The sequence below is a fragment of the Aspergillus pseudonomiae genome (assembly GCF_009193645.1).
Source record: "Aspergillus pseudonomiae strain CBS 119388 unplaced genomic scaffold BDV37scaffold_58, whole genome shotgun sequence".
Classification (NCBI taxonomy): Eukaryota; Fungi; Ascomycota; class Eurotiomycetes; order Eurotiales; family Aspergillaceae; genus Aspergillus; species Aspergillus pseudonomiae.
The window spans coordinates 152599-173487 of record NW_022476050.1 but is presented as its reverse complement, the minus strand read 5'-3'; the positions used below and the strand labels follow the sequence as shown (position 1 = coordinate 173487).

Below are 20889 nucleotides of genomic sequence, written 5' to 3'. Positions count from 1 at the left end.
TTTGCCTTGCGGTGCCCTTACCCAGGCATAAACGTTGAGGGAACCCAGGTACGACGCGTATGGTGTCTGCAAGTTGCTGAAATAGGAATCAATCTCGATTATATAGAAACCTAATTACTGGCCAGTTCTGAGTGACGATCTGGTGCGTGTAGCTCCAACGTTATCATCACACCAATTTGCCAATCACGCGTTTCTCTTCGATCCAGCGTCATCACCAATTGTAAATATGCGTTGGCGAGTAGCATTGTCCTACCAAATGCAAGGGATATGTAACCGATACTCCCATGTCTGGCGCGTTAGATGATCCACGAGGACATAGGTATGACCGCGAACAGGCCCAAGGGTCTGAGGTTACATGGAAGTTGAGGCCGCATGCAGTGATCTTTCAAGAACATACTGACCATCATGTATACTTAAGCCTCAAATTGTACTAATTTTACGGCTACTTGGGCTTGTAACTCAGGGGTAGAGTGCTCGCTTCGCATGCGAGAAGTCAGGGGTTCAATTCCCCTCAAGTCCATTTCTTTTTTTCCCCTCATTTTTCTGGCATTGCTTTCGACTGTCTGTTTGTTCTCTTTTCCTATCATAAGAACTCGAGACTTACATTCTACGTTTATATTTTCTTTCCGTATTAGCTTATCACGTTTCCTCCCATCTCTGATTATGCACTAGTCCCAGGCGCGACAGGCCCAGCTACCCCATGGCGCATGGGTCACGGTCCATCCATGATCGTTTCCCCATATCGACGATACTAAACTTTTATAAATGGGAAACCGAAATAATACTTGTAGAGTATAGTAATCAATCAATATTAATTCAAGGTTTACATTAAACATTTGAGATGAACTGGAGTATGTCAGTCTGTTACAACACTATCATGGGAGCCGATATATATAATGGCAGAACAGTGACCCCAATCAGGCGATCTTCGCCTAGCCTAAAAGGAAATAACCTCGTTTATGTTACAAAAACATGCAAAAGTATTTCATTTCCACACTGATCGTAAAGTGGTAGATATCATTCCTTGTTCACAATTCTGTTGTCGAAGTTATCGTTACGTTAGAGTCGTATCCTCATCTTAAACTCAATGCTTAAGTATATTATGAAATTTTCCGAATCTTTTACCATCCATCTTAATCCCAAGATATATATCGAGAATGTGTATGAGGATAGCTCACATTTATCAGAGCAGACCCCAAACAATACTCACTATATTGAGAGATAATCCATATATACTGTTGGATGTCATGCTTCAGTTCATGAAGCTCAAGTACATGATCCAAGTTGAACCAGTCATTCCACCAAGCAATACCCCCCCCGCCCACCTAAAAAAAAAGTAAACGAAGACCCAGCAAGAGGCTGAGCTAGATCAAGATATGAGAGTCAGCTTTGTCTTGTTATTTGTGCTATGATGGAAGTGTTCAAGAGTATAGACTGATGCCTATCTACTATCTACTGCACAAGGGATATATCAGAGATGCTCGCAGAGCCTGGCCGCGCTAACGGTCGTTCGAAAGACCCCCTGTGATATCTTTGGTTTACTCTTGAGCTCCACATATTGCTCAGGCTTCCTACTGTCTATGTCCTTCGTAGAACACGGGGTTGATATATCATTCTTGCCATATTGTTGACAAGTTGGAATACACTCTAGACAATTCCTTGACTCCAAGTATCGTGCCTTTCTTCCTATCAAGGACAGTGGCTTAAGACAGATAATACGTAATTGGACAGTAACAGACCCCCCAATCCAAGTCTCAGCCAAGAGACATATCTTACCCACGCCGCGTTGCAGCTGCCTGGTAACCCAAGAATAAACTTGACCCAGGAGGTACGGCAGACTACTCTAAGCCAGGACAGGAGGGAGAAATATTTCAGGCTTCTCATAATCCCGTCGCAACCTCGTCCCAGATCTGGTGAAGGAATGGTTTAGCTAAACTTTGTTGATGAATATATCGGCCAGTTGCTCCCGTTTTCGGCAGGGTAGGTACAAACGTGGGGCAAATGCTTACTGTATCCATCGTAACCTGATCGCTGGACCTAATGCTTGAATACTATGTAGCAAATCTCATGAGCTGGTGTGACCGACTCCCGGATAATCTACGGAGTACATCCGAACCTGCTGGCGATGTGCAGGAGAATGCCAAGCAGTGTAGACCGGAGTTAGCCGGCATGCATCGAGGCATTTTCCAGTGCCTCGCAAATTTTGAGACATGCAGTTCTGGGCAATAGCTCTGCAGTCTATTGATCCTACTATCGCATATGGTCGGTTGAGATGTCGAGGGTTCAAATCTTCTGGACAATCTGCATCGCCACTACCGGGTCTTGCTCCGTATCCAAATTAACGGTTTCTGAAAATGGGGTTGGATCTGCACCCGCTAATGATTTTGGTTCTGAATCATTGTCCCCCTGTCTTAGGCTGTAGAAAGTTCGCCCTGTGTCATTGTTTTGCCCAGAGCTCCATAGCCTTTTCGCTGTTCAAGAACACGTAACGCAGTTCACCTCATCATTATGACAACAGGTGCGGTATCCCATCCTCCCATCTTGCTGGCGGGGGATTTTCAGTGGCGTGAGGAGACAACAAGGATATTGATCAAAGATTGCCGCCCCATCTACCATGTTTAGGGCATTGCTCCGGACCAAGTTCAATATATGGAGCCAATGACGGACACTAGAATGAGACAATGTCTGTAATGTGGAGCAGCGGCTGTTCTTCTACCCGTTCAGAATCTCGTCTCTGCGAAACAACTGTCTCTCCTAAAATTAACGGCTCCTATTTCCCGATTGGTTGCTCCCTCGATTCCGAGGGCTTCAGAGCGTGGCAACTGAGGGCACAGCACCCCACGTGATGGACAAGACCCCAATGGCATCGCTAACTATGGGCCGATATGAAACTAAACTCGAGGGACTGCGGAGCGGACCGGCTAATTATAGCTTTAGGGTCGACTATTCTGCAGGATGACAACATGGCACCCATCGAACCGCAGTATTCTCCCGTTGTCCCTAAGATTTCAATCTCCAGAGCGGACAGTTAGCGGGTAATAGTTGCCATCGATGTCTTGGACGAGGGTTCATCGCCTTGACTAGGTTACCACTCTTAACATATAAAAGCCTTTGTCATTCCCCTTCTCCCTGCTATCATTCACTCATCAGTCAATCAATCCATCCAATCGTTCAAAACACCTTCGTTCTCTTTCAAACCCATTCGTTTACCGCCAACCTTTCAAAATGCAGTTCAAGAACCTTGCTCTCGCTGCCTCCGTCGTTGCTACTGCCGCCGCTGCCCCGGCTGCTGACAGCTGCTCCGCACCGGCTTCGACCCCGTCTTCTACCCCTGGCGCTGGCGCCACTCAATACTTCGGCGTCATCGCCATTCATTCTGGCAGCGGTGTCCAGAACGCTGGCTTCAGCGCCGCCCAGGGTAGCCTCATCGCTGGCCTCCAGAACAAGGGATCCAGCTGCCAGGAGACCAGCTTCTACATCAACGACGGTGTTCTGAACATCTACGACAACACCGCTCGTCCCCAGAAGGTCTACGTTGACCGCTCCGGCATGGGTACGTGAAGCCTTCCACCCATACCCCAACAATGTACACCAAAAGCTAACCATATCATAGGCCAGGGCAAGATTGGGTACACCGTTGGTGTCGAGCCCGCCCCCAAGAACGCCGAGCGCAAGGGCTGGGCCATCAAGGATGGCCACCTCCAGTTCGATGGATCCGACCTCATCGCCTGCCCCGCTGCCGACGGCTACAGCATCTGGGCCAACGCTGGTGTCGCCAACCCCGCTGGCAACAAGGATTGTGTTGGCATTGCTGCTCGCATCATGGAGACCAAGACCCCCAAGCCCTGCTGGGCCAACTAAATTTGTGCTTTAGCGTTTCGTTCTTTGGCGCGAGGACTTGTATAAAGAATTGATTTCTCCTTGTGCATCTTCCTTTTACTGAGCGGATTGTGAATACTTCTGTGGAACTACTTATTTATAATATATAAACCTTCCTTGAAGGGAAACAAATGATTCCAGTTTATTAAGCGTAATTAGTTTCTTTATGGCCTCATTTTTTGTAGACGACCACTACGTGATATGTCACGGTTCTCGGATTGAGGTGCGGGTTCATAGCTGAGCATTTATAGTCGCCCAGAGTGGTTACGTAGATGTGTTGATACTAGGGGGAACTCAGCCAGAGCTCGGTATTACATATCCAAGCAGATGGTGGTTCTTTAATCTTTCATGGTAGCGGGTTTGTGGATCTGGCACATTTTACGTTGCATCCGCAGATCTGCACCAGATTGTGTAATTGAGACCTAGAACATGGAAAACATTCTATTGACTCCAATTGTCTTTTAACACAAATGAGTGGACCAACTCCGTTATCATTACGTCAATAGTCAAGACCAATTCTAGCTTTCCGCATGGATGGATATGGTTCAGTCATCGACGGTTGCGGTCGCGGCACCGGGCGGATAAACCGTCAGATAACTTTAATTGACGTCTAGAATATACTCTGGAGTATACATGACAACGAGACATGCGTGTACATATGGCTTTCTTGTAGTGACACGAGAATCTCAACCGGAGAACACACATCTTGGCCACGAGTTGATCAGAATTGATGTGGCCCGCCCAAGCAGAAGGTTGCTCAGCCTACGAATTTCTTTTGTTTTAGGCACTAGAAAACCTGCGGACAGATATTGCTGCTTAATACGAAACAGGGTACAATACAAATGTAGACATCATGACTCTATCAGGACTGTATATTAGTAAAAACTGACTCTTGTGGCGATTGGAGTTGAGATTTAAAATTCAGTTGGTTTGAATCCCAACAAACCATTTACTACGTTTATTGCGTAACTCTTCCGTATGCAGTTAAATAAACTGCCACTATATGTTATTCTGTTCTTTATCCATGGAACTAAGGGTGTGGTATCAGTTCTATGATATAATTGACTCTGATATGACGGCCGGCATGACAACTAAGTATAAATACGGCAATGGTGACCATCCCATCTCGCATGAAGAAACGATGGGTTAAGTACAAATATCAAAGCAATTATCACTCAAGTTCAAACCGCAAAATCAAGTAGTGTTACGAACAATAATTCAAGATGAAGATCACAAACACACTTGGCCTTCTCTTCACTGTTCTCGCCACCTCTGCCTCCGCTACTCCTTTCTATTATGACTGGTCTGACAGTGTGACCATCCAGCTTTCCAACGACTGGTCTGGCGCAAATGCTAAAGCCCACGTCGAAACCGACGGCAAACCGCACCCAATCCAAGAGCTCTTCGACGGCTCAGATATTGAACAAGACGGCAAGATCTTTGCAACAAGCGTCCAGCTCATCAAATTTCACCATGATACGCTCTGTCGCGTAATTCAAAGCGACCCTCAGGTCAAAGTCACATTGGACGACGAACATACTTGGTCGTTCCTGGAGCGCGGGGCCTGGGTGGATGTACACCGTGGTGTGGTGGTCTGCATCGAAAAATAGTTAAATTATGAGTAAGGGTACATATTTCTGCAAGTGGAGGTGCCTATCATACAGCTATGCTTCTGTCAGAAGCAGTTGCTTGGATTGCACACGAAGATGGGATATTTCGCACTGTTTCTTTAGGTTATTGTTTTATTTGTATTCTTCCTAGGGTCAGGAACACGACCTAGCAAAACTTCATCTTGGATTCTTTAAAGATGTAGTCGAATAGTAGTGAGTATTGGTCGGTACTCCTAAGAGATCCAGCTGAAGAAGCTTGTGAGTAATGATTAATGACACATTGTAATCGATCAAAAAAGGCGACCGCAATAGTCTCTACGGGTGCATATAGTAAGCACAGTAAGCTGGGGTCACAATAGGATACAGCGTGCCTCGTAAGGTAGGAGTAGCAACAATGCCATATTTATCTTACTACGAGAAAGTAAGAGTAAAACCGAGAATCTCTATTCACAGACTCACCTGGAATCCCTAGCATGCAGCTCCAAAGTTATGTGTGGATTAGCATTTGTCAGAATAGCTCATGGCTAAAGATGGTGCAAAATCGCTACACTTCTATACATACCAGAGGAAAATCAGGAGTTTCTAGCTCCTCGGTTTATTGTGGCAATGTTCCGTATCCAATAATTACTTGAGTCATGCCATCCACAGATCTCTTCAAATCAGATGTGACTGTATGCCTGCCACCCCACGGCTGGTTAATTTCTCTTTTTCTAATGAGATCTTCAGGAGATCCCAAACAAGTCAAGATCATCTCGCCGCCCCGCACTGGCTACGAAAGGAGCTTCAAGGAGGCCTAAACTCTGTACATTCCGAGTCGAGAGTTTATTCTGCCTTTGTCAGTCTGAGGAGCATTAATTAAAAGCGCAGCCTCCCTCCGGTAATGGCTTTCGCTGCTAGCATGAGTGTATACTGGAACTCTACGACAGAGCTGGCCGATCGCGTAGGGCGGGAAGACACTGGCGTATTGCTCGAAGATAATTTTTTTTTTTTCAATCGATATGAAATAACGCTATTGAAGCATCGCTCCCCCTGGCCCTACGGAGTACAATTGACGCCCTTGCTTGGAGATGGAAGAGGTTACATCTCCACCAATCAACCCTCGCAAACCCTGTCAGGTGCGATGGAAGCCCTGACTTAGCCTTGTGTGGGGAGATGCCAGGGAATGTTACAAGGTGAGCTCAGCTCTGTGTTGACGGATGTAATTCTTTTCATAAGTAGGTAGATTAACTGGTGCGATGTCTGTAGGGCATTCTTTGTCCACATGACATAGTGACATCATCTACAAGTTACAATGTCCACAAAACCTATATGAACTATGGTGAAGAAGTGTAGATACATTGACTTGGATTCATTGAGGTATTGTTGTGTTTATTTTTTCACCCCACCCCCTTTATTTGATTATCTAAACAATCGGCGAAGCATCAGAGGGAAATGTTGCATTTTTCCAGGGGTCTTGGCATGTCGCAGAAAATTTCCCCAGATTCTGTTCACCAACAAGCAATTCCTTGGGCTCTTGACATCCGATTAAGCCTGGGGAGAATTTACCCATGGAAAAGATGTGAAACGAGGGGCCCATAGGAATTTGAGTGAGTCCTCAGAGCTTGCGTAGAAGGATTTCTACCTTCCTCCTAGTAACCTCGGTACTCCTGAATACCTGACTAGGGGTAATCTTATGGACAAGATTTGTTTCTAAAATAAAATAAAGGAAGAAACATGACAGAAACGTACGCAGGACGGAGTCCTCCAGAAACAAAACCCGCAGAGACCTTGTCCAAATGGCAGTGCCAATTGACTTCGGAATTGGATTGATCGAAAGCCGTTTTCAGTTGAGGAGCCCTTGTTTCAGAATGTCAATTTTAGATACATTTCTTATCCGCATTCCGTCTAGTGTGGGAGAGCCCCTTAAACAGTCCGTAGTTATTGGACCATTGCTCAGACGCTACTAAGATTAGACTCCCACCGTGTTTGGCGCTAATTAATTCTCGAATTGCCCTGCCTGCTTTCCTTCTCAGATCAGCCCCTGATCTTTCCTTTTAATCTTCCTTCTTCCCATGTTCTCGAACCGATCGTCAATCCCATCCACCCTGCATCCGCCCTCGAGATGCCTCCAATGGCATCATCCCTGTGGATTCGCGAGTGTCAGGATGACAACTCTGCAGCCTGCGAGAAGCCTGTGAGTAACTTCACTAAGAGCGGTGTCCCTGGCATCATCGTTGGGGTGTAAGTACAGTGGTGTTCCCGATTGTTATACTCCGAGGGAGAGACTGATCGTTTCCCTAGTTTATTCCTGATCGCGGTCGGAGTCTGCTGTTATTTCCTTTATCGCAATAAGAAGAGAGACGCCATAGAAGCAAAGGCGGCTCAAAAGTGGAATGACAACGACCTGTAGACTGCGGTCTTCCACCAGCTTACCCCGATAAATCCCCGGATAATCCCACCTTACGTCCTAATACCCCTGTTTCGACCACAACACTTTGTTTCCGTTCAGTGAATGGGAGTTGCTCCGGCAAGGGCAATCCACTAAGCGTTGCTGAGCATCGCAGAGGTGATCAAGAGTACATATGTCGGATTGAATACGCGTGCGTGTTGCTACGAGTGATGCCGATAATCGCCTGTCACCCGCGGGGAATAGCTGACACGTCATCCAACGGTCTTACTGTGACTGACACACAACTGCTGTCCTAATGAGAATATACACGAACTCGGCCCATGTGCCTATATGGGTGGTTTTTGGGAGGGAGTGAATACCTGGTGCAGCATCTTACAACCCAGCGGCGGATGCATGCCATCCACGGTCATCAATCATCTCCGGTTCCCTTGTTGATTCTGGTACTGTACTACATGTTTTCGGTTTGTCTTGCGTCCTTTGGAGCGTTTGAATTTATCTGTATATATATCACGTTGTCGACTTCAGGTGTTGTATGTAAACTGCATGGTTGATGCATAAAGAGAGTGACTAGGCAATGCAGTCGCTAAACGACCATAAGTTTCAGCCTGTCGGCTATGGGAGCCCGTGACAACGGTAAACCTACTCAGCATCGTCGGAAAATCTCCACTGAGTGGGTCAGGAAGATGGTTGCGGTGATTGAGTAAACAAGTTGAAGCATAAACTTAGAATCATTACCGCACCCAGTCGTGTTGCTGAGTATCGCCGCAAACGAGCGCTTTAGGTTTGAAGCCATCTCGGCAGGCGCAACTTGCAGAAGAAAGGGAAAGCTTGGCTCTGCTGGCTGATGACATGGCTGCAGGGCTTGGAGCTACAGCTCGATTGCCTATTTGACCTATCATATCTACATAAATAGTTCTGAACGGTAAACTTTGCTAGTCAGTGGGCTCATCAAAGGACAAAGCTCCGTTGCTCACCAGGACATTACATCTGGTATCGTACGGTAGAGCTTATATCTCCGATATACGACTGTTTCTTGCGTAAAGATTGCAGCCGAAAGAGCTCTCTATTCATGTTTTCCGACATACCAGATGGCAAGTAGAGCTTCGACACAATTGTTATCATTTTTATATTGACACGTCGAATTGGCCCACTGTGATGTCGTTCAGGTATATTTATTCTATATTTTAACCCAGTGTTATTTTCCATCTGGCTTCAATAATCTGCCGCGCAGTCAAGAGCCCAAATCCAAATCTAGACCTGACACCCAAACCATACTATGGGACTTGAGACATTCATACCTCCCGACGTTAACATAATCTCGCTTCGCTAATGAACACAACCATGTTTTGAATAATTACCTAACTGTATATCGCTGCTAGACTGAGTCATGAGTACCGCGTTTTTGTCTGCTTCACCAGGGTTTTTCATCACATATTCGCCCTTCAACGCGCAGAACACTATTCGCGTTCCCAATGCTACCTGGAATCGAGGTCGGCTTTTCTGGTCTACCTTTAGCCTTATGTGGCTGCCTAATCGATTCATCCGTCTTCTGACATACCGAAAGTTGCAGAATGCCTTCACATTTCAGCTGGCTGGCCTCTCACGAGTGGATCAATCCGACCTCTATGTCTATCTATAGCACCCACCGTATACAGAACACCTTCTGATAATATATGCTATGGGAAGCTGATTCATGAGCGAATGGGGTTGTAGTCTGCTGGATGGGATATCTTCCCTGGAGCCTGCTATTATATGGGCTTGTTTACAACAATGTGGTGTTCTTCATATTCAAACTATTGGTCTTGTATCCGCGGAGAAACGACGTTCTCTTCCGGAAGGTCTTTGGCGAAGAATAGGAAATGTACCACCGTAACACAGCGTGCTTAATCCCCGTGGCTTTCTAAGGAATTACTTGAGCATCTTGTGCTCATATTCGAGATTGGAGTGTGATTATATTAATTGCCTTGTCTTATTTCATTCAGTATCCAGCTATTCTCCGTGCTTTCAATCATTCCGTCGTGGATAGATGCTCTCAGTTCCTTGGCTTACGTTACGCCTTTTCGAGATACATGTTGCTGTGTGTCGATTATAATAACTCCGGTATGGGTAGTATGAACAACGGCCTCTCATTTTAGTTATGTAACCTGGATGTGAATTTAACTCGGCAGGCTCGGTACATGAAAACTGGATGCAGATGGTTGTTAGCGCCAGAGTCTAGCGGGGCAGATGTCTTACATGAGATGCTATCGTAAGAATTATGTGACTTCGCCAATATTCCGCTCATCCGAAGTGGGATATGAAAATACCCTGGTTGGCTAGATGTGGTTGGGGCGAATCCTGAGCAGAGTTGGGTACTTGGGTATACCAGCATGATAATCCTCCCCTCTTGACGCCGTAGAAAATCAATGTAACCTGACCAAGGTCGTTATGTAATTCTTAAGTAAATAGTCATTCACCAAGTCTGTATGCAGTCTATGCTGCGTAGGAGTAAAGGATAGAAGCCGTAGTATATCCATTTTGCCCAGAGTGACAATTTGAAACCTCGGTAGCCCTATAAGGAACGGGCTAACAATCTGATAAACCGTATTAATCAATCAACCGAAGCGGGGTCTATTTCCAGTTCCGGGGTAGTGCAGCGATAGTGCTAATGAGGGTCGTATCAATGACTCTAACATGGATAATTATTGGTAGCCACCGTTCGAAAACGAATCCCTGGTCTTGCCCATTGCCTCTAACTCATGGCCCCCCTCTTCTGTACCAACTTATCTTGCTCTTCGTCTGAGCTTCTCGCTGTTCAACGCCTGTCTAGGCCTAACGTTTCGAAACCATTTCCCCTGTATGAACGTCATGAGATGGTCTTTGGCTGTAGCAGTAGGATAATGCACGGTCCGAGATTCGAGTTAGTATCCGTGCATGAGGGAATAAATGCCTCCATCCTAGGCAGAAGAATTTCTTCGGGTCCACCAACATGGCTCTGATTGCCGGTTCTCCACGGAACCATCCCAATGCGGTAACCCGTGGACCAACCTCAGCCCTACAAAGCTTAGCCGAGTCTTGTTCGGCATAGGGCTGACCCGGCCATGGAAACAGCTTCTCACAGATTTGAATGATAATATTTGTAGAAAAGAGCGCACAAAAGCAGGGTAACGTTGCAAGGGGTGAGCGCTGTGTAAACGGCCAAGGCGTGTATATTCCATATAGCGCAGGAGAGGTCTAACCTGGCAGGGATCTCGCCCTTATCTGATTCCTTGTGGCAGGCAAAACATGCGATGATATGATGTCCCCACTCGGCCTATCTAATTTCGGGGGACTGAGACTAGAGCTGCCTGTTGTCCCACAAGGCTGGAGTCACCGGAATTTGACCGACAGATTGTGCGATGGACAGATCCTTTCCACCGAGAAGTTCCGATCGTTGGATTTTTCATCCCCTTTCCAGTTCTGCCACATGTTAAGATTAGATCTTATCTGATAAATATATCAATCATATCTGATCCGGCCGATGTCCCCGTTCCTGGTTCAAATCAAAACTTGAGCCATGGCCGTCGAGTGCAAGGAAGCGATTGCCAACGCACAGCCAGAGCCGGAGCTGGGGGATAAGTCAAACGCTACGGAGAAAGATGACAGTAAAGCGCTACCACTCCATCAACATCGGTTCGCTTTCGCTAATGATAAACATCACAGACTCTTCCGTCGGCGAGATTTTACGAGCAGCGGGCATTGACCCGGACGACGACGATCCAACAGAGCCCGTCCTGACGATGCGGATGTGGGTGCTGGGAATTGGATTCTGCATTGTTGTCAGCGGTCTGAACACGTTGTATACCTTGAGAAACCCATCCATCACCATCTCATCGGCGGTCGTACTTTTGCTGGCTTATCCTCTCGGGAAGCTTTGGGAGAAAGCCATCCCAAGTTGGAATGTTCCGCTTGGCGCGTGGTCGTTCAACCTCAACCCGGGCCCTTTTAATAAGAAGGTAAACACTTGCGAATCATATTGAAGATGTTGATACTGACCCGGGCTATACGAATAGGAGCACATCCTGGTATACGTCATGTCGAATTTAAGTATCTACGTTCGCCTCGGGGCGGATGTCTTGACCGAACAACAAATGTTCTTCGGCTATAAGGCTGGGTGGGGATTTCAGATCCTCATGACAATGGCAGGCTTCTTCGTTGGATTGTCGCTGGCGGGAATATTTCGATCGCTTGTCGTTTTACCTCATGAACTCGTGTGGCCGGGACTCCTGGGCACCTCAGCGCTCACATCGACGCTCCATGGATCAAAAGAGAAGGATGCTCAGGCAATGTGAGTGGGCCTAATGCTACCTGTGAAGCATCTAACCGAGTGCAGTGAAAGCTTCGGCTACACAACCTGGAAGATATCCCGTTATGCCTTTTTCAGCTTGGTCTTCTGCATCTCGTTCTGCTGGTACTGGTTTCCAGATTTCATCTTTCCTGCGCTGAGCTACTTTGCTTTCCCGTGCTGGATCGCCCCAAAGAACACAGTTGTGAACCAGCTGTTTGGGATGAAGAGCGGCATGGGTCTCTTGCCACTCACTTTCGATTGTGCGTGTGCCCATTCAGGTTTCGTGCCATAGCGCTGACAATCGTATAGGGAGTCAAATTTCCTATGTGGGATCTCCCCTCGTCGTCCCATCCTGGGCTATCATCAATGTCTTCGGAGCACTAGTGTTCTGGATCTGGATCGTCGCCGTTGCCTGTTACTATACTAATACATGGTACTCCGCATACCTTCCCTTCCAAAGTTCTTCCGGTATAAACCACCCGATAAAGTGTACAATATTTGCCTCAAAATATGGCTCTAACGGTCACACCAATAGTGTTCGACAATACAGGTAGCACATACAAGGCTGCGAAGATCGTGAACAAGGCCTCAAGATATCAGTTGGACGTGGCTAAATATGAAGCATACTCACCGGTATGAACTATCTAGAACAGGACCTGGCACCATCAAACGGTCTTGCTAACTACCATAGGTCTTCATGCCCGTGACCTATGCGTTAAATATGTTCGGCTTATCATTTGCAACCCTAACCTCGCTCGTGGTCTGGATGTTCCTCGAGAAGCGACAGGAGATTGGGGATGCTATGCGCCGCGTACGACAAAAATTCGCAAAGGGCAACATAAGAGAGCTTTTTGCCTCAGACCATTCGCCGAACGCGGAAGTGCCAATGGGGTGGTATCTTTGCACCACCGTCTTGGCGTTGTTTCTCGCGATCTTTTCCGTTGAATATTGGGATGTGGAGCTGCGTTGGTACGGTGCATTACTGGCGTGTGCTGTTGCTCTATTTTTCTTTTCTCCGGTAGGTGACTACCGCCTGTGGGTCAGACCTGTGCAGTATGAATCACTAACATTGCCTCCATAGCTTGCCTTGGTCTATGCAACAGCGAACCAGAAAATCAACATCGACATCTTCTGCCGAATTGTAGCCGGCTTTGTCTTCGAGGGCCGTGTTCTCGCCAACATCTGGTTCTTCAACCTCGGCTACGTGACCACAATCAAGGGTCTCTACTTCTGCCAGGATATGAAATTAGGAATCTACTTCAACGTTCGTGCCCCTTGTGAAAGCCATTCACGTTAAACTAACCTTTTCACTAGATCCCGCCACGAAAACTCTTCATCGCACAATGTGGAGGCATTATAGCCGGCACGTTAAGCAGTGTCTGCGTGCTCAACTGGGGCCTGGGCAACATCGAAGGCGTCTGCACAACCGACGCAGTGAATGGATTCAGCTGTCCGTTCTCCCGAACGCATTTCAACACGAGTCTGATCTGGGGTGCGATCGGACCGCGTCGCTTCTTCAACAATGAGATCGGATACCACTCGCTGCTATATTTCTTTATCATCGGCGCTGTGCTTCCCGTGGTGGTGTTCTTTGCTAGACAGCGGTATCCGAAGAACCTCATCTTACAGAAAGTTCACGTTCCCCTGTTCCTCGGCGGACTGAACTATCTCCCGCCTGCCACGGGCACGACATATGGAAGTTGGGCGCTTGTGGGGCTAGCCTTTGGGTGGATTGTGAGGAGGCGTCTGTATGCGTGGTGGTATAAGTATAACTTCGTACTGAGTGCTGCTCTGGATTCCTCTGTTTCCGTCGCTGGGGTGGTGATTTTCTTTGCTATCTTTTTCTCGGGGGCTTCATCGCATTTCAGTTGGTGGGGGACCAAGGTTTATAAGGTGAGTGTTATTTTAACTCTGATATTAGAATTTGGCGGACCCAGGGAACTGACAAGAAATAGGATACATGCGACTGGAAAGGCTGTTCATATCTCCCAATCCCGAATAGCGGGAAGTTTGCATGATAGTGCTGGGGGATACCGATGATTCCGGCTGTGCTGGAGCTCCTCTGATAGAAGCATACATACCAGGGGCTTTAATAGAATTGTTAAAGAAGAGACGGCTAGTTGTGGATAGAAGAGCAGATTATTGAAGTTGCATATTGTACATACAGCTGACTCAATTGAATTAATCATAATGACGGGATGTACATGTACACACGTCTTTTATTTTGTATTGATAAATATCTCAACCTTCCGCCACCGCTGCGTCGTAAGTGACCGTTAATGCCCCCAAGGAGGCGCGATAAAGTAGACAATACCGTGCCCTACTGAAGCGACGAGAGGCCCGACCTTGTGCAGAGAAATATGTTAGACATGCATGTATAAGTTCATCTCCAGTACGTACCCAGTGAATCCAATGGTATCCCGGATAGCTGGTGGCTACATACACACCAAAGCACCGGGCCGGGTTTAACGCTGCCATGTAGACAATGTGTCAGCGTATCCTTTCTGTTTAAATTGGCCAATAGTTGTGCGTCTATGGTATACTCACAAGCCCCAGCATAGCCAGCGCGGCTGAAGGATGAGCCCCAGCTCAGAACGCCTAGAGTCATACCGACTAGGAAGGGAGACAGCGCAGCGCCATAAATAGAACCCTGTCTTGGGTCCAGGCCAACACCGAAAGAGAGGAAAATCAGTACTAAGGAGAAGATAAATTCGAGCAAGAATGCCTCGTCTACAGGTACCAAACTGGTGTTCACTGAACAACCTCCTACGGTGAAGTCCCTGGACCCATAGGCGCTTCGAAGCATGAAGCCAGCCAAAGCACCGCCAAGGGTTTGACCGAGGAGGTAAATAACCATTCGAGGAAGTGATATTAAACGGGCGAAAAAGGTGGCCAGAGTAATGGTCGGGTTGAGATGGCTGCCACTGACGTTCGAAAAAGAGAAAATGAACAGAGTCAGGAACATCCAATTGCTAAGACCGCCGAATATTGGTCCCAAGAATGCCGCGGTAGAGTACACGCCGGCTGGTGTAGTCGGAGTGACATTCGCCGACGCGGAAGGTGGTCGTATGGCCATCCAAGAGGTTACGAAGACCATCATCATAGTACCTGGTGGGTTGAGTAAGCTTTCCCGTAATTGGAGGTTCAATGCCCGTCTTGATAGCGCCCACCCATGCATTCGACGAAGCCGAACTTCCAAAGGTCAATGTCCCAGAATCCGCGCAGGTCGAACCCTTCACGAACTGTCATCAGCGGCGCCGCATCGGGCGTCTTCTTCAAGAGGTCCGCATTGCTAGGATCATGGCGGTCGACTACAAGCGCTTGGTTGCCTCCGATCCTTCCGGCGAAGGGCTGTATAACGGGCATAGGACGTGGCATGTTGGCACTTTCTGGAAAGGTAGTGGTATCCATGATGGCAGGATACACGTCTTGTTGGAAGGATCAAAAACTTCTATTGTATTCCTGATCGCCGAATATTAGCCAACAAAGCGAGGTGTAAATTATGGATAGATTTAGTCTCGACGTGGTTGTAGTCAGCGATTCTCGGGCCCTAAATCTTGGATGACCTCACGACTGTCGGTACCGTTCACTCACCACGTCGACTGTTACAAAGAACCACGAAAGTGTTGCTATTTTTTGAAAGCTCAATCTCCTACCAGCTGAAGAGAGCACGACCTGCATTGTAAGTTAGTCTCAAGAACCCCTATCTCTAGCTATTATACGTGTCAAAAAATTAGCGGCGCCTGACACCGGTTAGGTCTAAAGTTTAAATTTGCTTAATTTGTTGTGGATCACGTAAGGATTAGATAAAGCTTAGATCGGGATGAATAATCACCTGAAATGCTCATATCAACCTCCTGTTGGACCAAGGGAGTTACATACTTCATATTAAACGCCATCGACTGATAGGTATAGTCCTGCAATTGACTATCCTATGTACACCCTATGCAGAGGGATCTTGACCGCTTGTTTCTATCACAGCCCCGTGGTGTGCCATTCATCGGACTTCGATCTATCATTTATGGTGATACAATCTTGGCCAATCCCCGTATTCATCTGGGCCACAGCTACCATCGACCAAGGAGAGCTATCGTAAGACGGGCCGAGATGAGGAAGGGGACGTGGTGGTGCGGCCATGGTCATGAATAATTGGGCTCTAGACACGACTTTATATGTTAATTTCTATAGCATGATTGCATCTTGTACACTTACATCTGATCTGTCGAGTAGATGCTTTCAAAATGACAACAAATGACACGTCGAAAGTACGTAGCGGTTGATATCTCCAAAAATGCCTAATAACGGTAAGCTAACACCTGTCCCGAGGCTTTGGCTTATGGTTTCTACGGCTGGTAGGGAGGGATGGCCATCTTGTTCTTGTGCTGGGAAGGGTGTTATTACGGGAGATCGTTGCAGACACTGTTCCCAAGCATATACAATTTATACGTAGTACTAAACAAACGATCATGCCGCCAGTCGAACCTTACATGGGTAGCCCTGGGCTGGATGTGCCGCTCCCTTGGCCACCAGATACGCCCTCTCGCCGAACATGGTCCGCACTGCTCCGGTCTCTGGATTCTCGCGATCCCACTCATACTGACTGTCAAAGTCGAACTCCCGTACCGCCATGGCCAGCGTAATCTTGATACCCAGAAATGCCATGTTCTGCCCTACACAGTCTCGCGCCCCGCGCTCGCCCGTCGGTGGATAAAGCTCGTGCCCGGGCTGGACAAGCCAGCGATCGGGAATAAAATTGTGCGGATAGGGCCAGTAACCTGTGTTTCGTTGGATAGCGGTATGTACAATCCAGACCGCGCAGCCGTCCACCGGGAAAGTCCTTCCATCAGGACTGTGGGTGTCAGTGAGAGAAACACCCGGACGGCCGAATCGGAGGCCATTCGCTGGCGGAAAGAGGCGGAGTGTCTCTTTAATAACGGCATGGGTATAAGGCATTTGGTTGATCATCTCGGGATGCTGTTTAATCTGCGTTGCAACGCTAGTCTTGGAACCAAAGATCTGCGCATGTTCCAGACGTATCTTGGCAAGAGTCTCGGGATGGTTTGAGAGAAGGTAGAGGCAGTAGATAATAGTCACAGCAGTGGAGTCGTGTCCGACGAAAAGAAAAAGGCGGATTTGTATAACGGCCCAGGACTTACACTCCGGGTCCAGGGTCGAGTTATAGGTTTGGCTCGTGGGTCGGGTCTTCATATACTCAGCAATGACGATGTCTATGATAGATTTACCCCGGGTCGTGGTCTGGTCATGCTGCAACCATTCCTGATAGCGCTTTTCAAGCTGCAGACCGATATAGCGATCCATGGTACGGCTATTACGCCATTGACGATACAGCCGGTAGAAGTTCCAGCGTCGAAAAGGGTTGTTCTCCCCTTCACGTCCGCATTCCAGGTCAATGGTGTCACGCATTGATGCAGCGATGGGGTTGTGTCCAGTCTGGTAGTTGAAGCGCGTATTCCTGTCGGGTCTGTCAGTGACTGTGTTCAAGCATCACGTCAGAAAAGAGCTTATTACAATGTGATATTACCAATGACATCCATCATATAATTACAGGCAAGCTGGTCCATCGAGGAGGTGTCGCCACTCTGGGTGAGTTCGCGGAGAATCCCGACATAGACCTCTGCTTCGTCCAGTATATAATCCACGTGGCCCAACGTCGCCGTCATGCTAAAAGCATGGTTGAACAGATCACGATCATGCTTCCACTCTGCCCCATTGGTCGTGAAGAAATTATTTCCGCCCGTCATGGGGTTGATGAATGGGGCCAGGAGATCGGTCGGTTTGGGCAAATTATAGGTCTGGCAGGCCTGCACGGCGAGAGGCGGGGTAGTAGTGACGAACATCGGGCACATAAATGGCCAGAGATCGATATAGAAGCCGTTTTGCAGGCCTGGGTGCTCCATCGAGAGCAGGGCAAATGACTGGGATTGTAAGGCATCACTGGGACACTTTCTGGCGAGACCGGGCATGAGTCGTAGATTTCCGAAGATAGGATCCCAGGGAGGCATTGGCTACTAATGGTTATTCAAATTCCATGGATAGTAGGGATAGTCACGTACCATCCCCTGTCGCCTGAGGAGATAAAAGCGCAGTCGCACCTTGATCATCTTGTAGAGGAATGAGGTGAGGCAGACCGCCGCCAAAGCGATGGCGATGCGGCCGCCGAGGTCTTCGCGCTGGATGTTAGGGACTTACATTAGGAGTAAGAAAGACAGAAGATGAGAAGAAGATGATAAGACCAAGACCAAGACCAAGACGACGACGGAGAAGAAGAAAAAGAAGAAGGACGGGGCATGTTAGGGGAGGGGAATTAGGAAAAACCGGCTGAATGGACAAACCAAGGTTGGCTGGTGGCTGAGAAGGGAACAAAGGCCCTAAGCACCGGCGTCTTGGGTGGCTAGGGGAATAGATTCATATAGGCCGTTTAGTGGCCGTTTCTAGGGCTTATGTCAAAGCAGGTGCAGGGATGATCGTATAATAAGATATCGGTATTAGGCTTGCGCCGAGACTCCGACTGCATCCGCAGGTACAGGGATATCGTTTAATATAGTTTCTTCCCTCGATTGCTCTTATTCTACAGTAGATACAGGACACGGCTCATAAAGGTATCAATTGGAACTATATTTGTCAACTAGTGCGCTGTATTATAGGACATGTAATTGCCATCCAACGCTCCACACAAAGTCAAATAAGAAAAATAAGCCGTATTTTGAGAGGATAGGAGAAGATTGACATGAGTTACGCATCAGTTTTGATGATATCCGCTGCTCTCTCTGCTACAGCATACACCGTAGACATGATGTTCGCTGCAGGAATCAGAGGAAAGATACTGGCATCACAGACACGCAAGTTCGTGGTTCCATACGCACGCATATTCTCATCTACCACCCCTCCTTTCTCCCGAGGAAGCATAGCCGCTGTACCACTGGAATGGTAGCTAGTAGTGGCTGTATCGCGAAGATACCTTTTTGCTGATTCAAGATCGGTGAGGAAAGCGTCAGGGTGATTCCGTGGCCCGTCGACTACTAGATATTCGGAAATAGGCTTCAGACCGTGGAGTCGTTCCACGTCTAATAGATTACGGGCCATGATATCAAAGTCTAATGGGTTTGAGAAGTAGCGAAGATCGATTATCGGGGGCCCATTTGGGTCCGAAGAGGCAATGTGCACTATTCCGCGAGAGAAAGGAAGACTTTGGGAGAGGCCCAGGCTCAGAAAGTTTCCAGGCAGAAGCTCCTGGCCAACGAAGCTCTTCCCGGTTTGATGAAGGTTTGCCTGAGCAAGGAACATAAACGTCGAGCAGGTAGGTGTATCCCGCTCCGCGTAAATGTCTCGGATCACTTTCTCCCGATCGTCTGGGCGGCCGAGGAAGCTATCGAGATGGGCCCGCTTAGCTTCCTGTTGCCCGTGATAGCCAATCATAGGCATGTAGGCACAGGATTGCACTCCTCCTATGGTCATAGGCCCTGCTTTGTGCTCTGCGTAGAGTTGCATCGCAGTCTGAATCGCCTCTGGTTCCTGTCGCAGCAGTGGATCACCAGTCATAACCCCCGGCTTCACCTCGAAGCTGATCCCACTCATGAGATGGTCCTGGAGATTCTCACCGACATTAGCGTTATCGATCACTACAGGGATACTGAACTGGTCGAGAATGGCTTTGCTTCCGATTCCAGACAGCTCGAGCAGCTTCGGAGTGTTGAGCGCGCCGGCAGTAAGGATAACCTCCTGCTTAGCTTTAATGACGACTGTTTGCCCTTGGACATTCGCTTCCACCCCGGTAGCTGTTGCCCTGGACTCTCCTTGGGAAAGAATTATCCGACGAGCGATCGCACCTGTGACAATACGGACGCTTGGTCGCTGCATGGCAGGCAGACCATACCCGGTGGCTGCATAACTCCGTGTCTTTGTTTCTGCATCGATGGCCGCGAGGTTGGAGTAACCGCCAATAGGCACTCCCGAGAAAGGATCAGCTGTGACTCCATATCCTATCTCTTGAAATGTGTCGACCCAGGCCTTGGAGAGTGGATCTTGTCGCACAGCGGGAAAAGAAACCTTGATCGGACCCGAGTCTCCATTGACCTTTGGGTCCACCCAGTGTATCCCGATATGGTCTCGGGTGGCTTCATCTGGAAGCTGTAGCGTGAAGGCTTTTTTATAGTACGGGGACAGAGTTTCCCAGGTCCAACTGGTGGCGCCCAGTTTCGCCCAGCCATCAATTCCCGCCTTCGTAGGTGCTACAAAGGCCTGGCCGTTGATGCCGGATGAGCCACCAAGCAGCTTGCCCTGAGTTTCCTTGATGACTCGGTCGCCTGAGGTAGCCTGATAGCAAAAATTAGCAGCTGTCTGATCGTCCGGTGTGACACGCGACGCTTGGGCAGACATACCTGCGGCGTGGTTTGAAACTGCCAATCCGCTTCAGACCCCATTAGAGTGGTCCAGAGGGCAGGGGTCTAAACTCGAGGGCCCTGGATGAGGTTCTTCCCAGCCTCAAGAACAATCACAGAGTGGGAGGCATTTCCCTCAGATAATCGAGCAGCGAGCACTAGTCCGGATGTCCCCCCTCCGACAATCACATAGTCTGCCTCTGAAGGCATGTCAAGCTGAGACGCCATGATTTCTGAGGTGGTGAGAGAAACCGAGTAAAGAAAATGAGAATACTTGCGTTCGACCTTTTGTCTAAGGGGGGAGCG

At 48.1% G+C, this 20889-nt stretch overlaps 7 protein-coding genes and 1 non-coding gene across 8 annotated transcripts; 5 read left to right on the top strand and 3 right to left on the bottom strand.

Moving 5' to 3' along the window:
* Window positions 1-448: 448 nt before the first annotated feature.
* BDV37DRAFT_t157 lies at window positions 449-520 on the top strand. Its single transcript has one exon. It is a non-coding gene; the product is annotated as a tRNA-Ala (tRNA).
* Window positions 521-2727: 2207 nt separating this feature from the next.
* On the top strand, window positions 2728-4011 carry aspf34 (cell wall protein PhiA). Its single transcript, XM_032082580.1, has 2 exons — window positions 2728-3553; window positions 3614-4011. The coding sequence occupies exons 1-2, from the start codon at window positions 3226-3228 to the stop codon at window positions 3859-3861; spliced, it is 576 nt and encodes a 191-aa protein (XP_031939212.1). The 5' UTR covers window positions 2728-3225; the 3' UTR covers window positions 3862-4011.
* Window positions 4012-5102: 1091 nt separating this feature from the next.
* BDV37DRAFT_285296 (uncharacterized protein) lies at window positions 5103-5489 on the top strand (the record flags this gene model as incomplete). Its single annotated transcript, XM_032087691.1, has 1 exon — window positions 5103-5489. One exon carries the CDS (start codon window positions 5103-5105, stop codon window positions 5487-5489), a length of 387 nt encoding a protein of 128 aa, XP_031939211.1.
* Window positions 5490-7590: 2101 nt separating this feature from the next.
* On the top strand, window positions 7591-7878 carry BDV37DRAFT_285295 (uncharacterized protein; the record flags this gene model as incomplete). Its single annotated transcript, XM_032087690.1, has 2 exons — window positions 7591-7709; window positions 7770-7878. 2 exons carry the CDS (start codon window positions 7591-7593, stop codon window positions 7876-7878), a joined length of 228 nt encoding a protein of 75 aa, XP_031939210.1.
* A 3503-nt stretch (window positions 7879-11381) lies between these two features.
* On the top strand, window positions 11382-14366 carry BDV37DRAFT_253796 (OPT oligopeptide transporter protein-domain-containing protein). Its single transcript, XM_032082579.1, has 10 exons — window positions 11382-11501; window positions 11560-11852; window positions 11910-12184; window positions 12230-12444; window positions 12494-12652; window positions 12720-12817; window positions 12876-13202; window positions 13266-13448; window positions 13499-14077; window positions 14140-14366. Exons 1-10 carry the CDS (start codon window positions 11414-11416, stop codon window positions 14200-14202), a joined length of 2280 nt encoding a protein of 759 aa, XP_031939209.1. The 5' UTR covers window positions 11382-11413; the 3' UTR covers window positions 14203-14366.
* Window positions 14367-14425: 59 nt separating this feature from the next.
* On the bottom strand, window positions 14426-15595 carry BDV37DRAFT_295787 (major intrinsic protein-domain-containing protein; the record flags this gene model as incomplete). Its single annotated transcript, XM_032089978.1, has 3 exons — window positions 14426-14529; window positions 14585-15292; window positions 15355-15595. 3 exons carry the CDS (start codon window positions 15593-15595, stop codon window positions 14426-14428), a joined length of 1053 nt encoding a protein of 350 aa, XP_031939208.1.
* A 1053-nt stretch (window positions 15596-16648) lies between these two features.
* On the bottom strand, window positions 16649-18306 carry BDV37DRAFT_273336 (cytochrome P450; the record flags this gene model as incomplete). The annotated part of the gene is made up of 3 exons (XM_032085036.1): window positions 16649-17657; window positions 17714-18210; window positions 18259-18306. 3 exons carry the CDS (start codon window positions 18304-18306, stop codon window positions 16649-16651), a joined length of 1554 nt encoding a protein of 517 aa, XP_031939207.1.
* Window positions 18307-18860: 554 nt separating this feature from the next.
* BDV37DRAFT_253790 (GMC family oxidoreductase) lies at window positions 18861-20871 on the bottom strand. The gene is made up of 2 exons (XM_032082578.1): window positions 20584-20871; window positions 18861-20518 (listed from the first exon to the last, which is right to left on the bottom strand). The coding sequence occupies exons 1-2, from the start codon at window positions 20623-20625 to the stop codon at window positions 18938-18940; spliced, it is 1623 nt and encodes a 540-aa protein (XP_031939206.1). The 5' UTR covers window positions 20626-20871; the 3' UTR covers window positions 18861-18937.
* Window positions 20872-20889: the final 18 nt, after the last annotated feature.

Coding starts and splice junctions, on each gene's coding strand:
- BDV37DRAFT_253796 (XM_032082579.1), top strand. CDS start 11,414: ATGGCCGTCGAGTGCAAGGAAGCGATTGCCAACGCACAGCCAGAGCCG. Junction 13,203..13,265: donor CTCTATTTTTCTTTTCTCCG/GTAGGTGACTAC, acceptor TTGCCTCCATAG/CTTGCCTTGGTCTATGCAAC. Junction 13,449..13,498: donor AATTAGGAATCTACTTCAAC/GTTCGTGCCCCT, acceptor CCTTTTCACTAG/ATCCCGCCACGAAAACTCTT.
- aspf34 (XM_032082580.1), top strand. CDS start 3,226: ATGCAGTTCAAGAACCTTGCTCTCGCTGCCTCCGTCGTTGCTACTGCC. Junction 3,554..3,613: donor CGTTGACCGCTCCGGCATGG/GTACGTGAAGCC, acceptor ACCATATCATAG/GCCAGGGCAAGATTGGGTAC.
- BDV37DRAFT_253790 (XM_032082578.1), bottom strand. CDS start 20,625: ATGGGGTCTGAAGCGGATTGGCAGTTTCAAACCACGCCGCAG. Junction 20,519..20,583: donor AGTTTCAAACCACGCCGCAG/GTATGTCTGCCC, acceptor TTTTGCTATCAG/GCTACCTCAGGCGACCGAGT.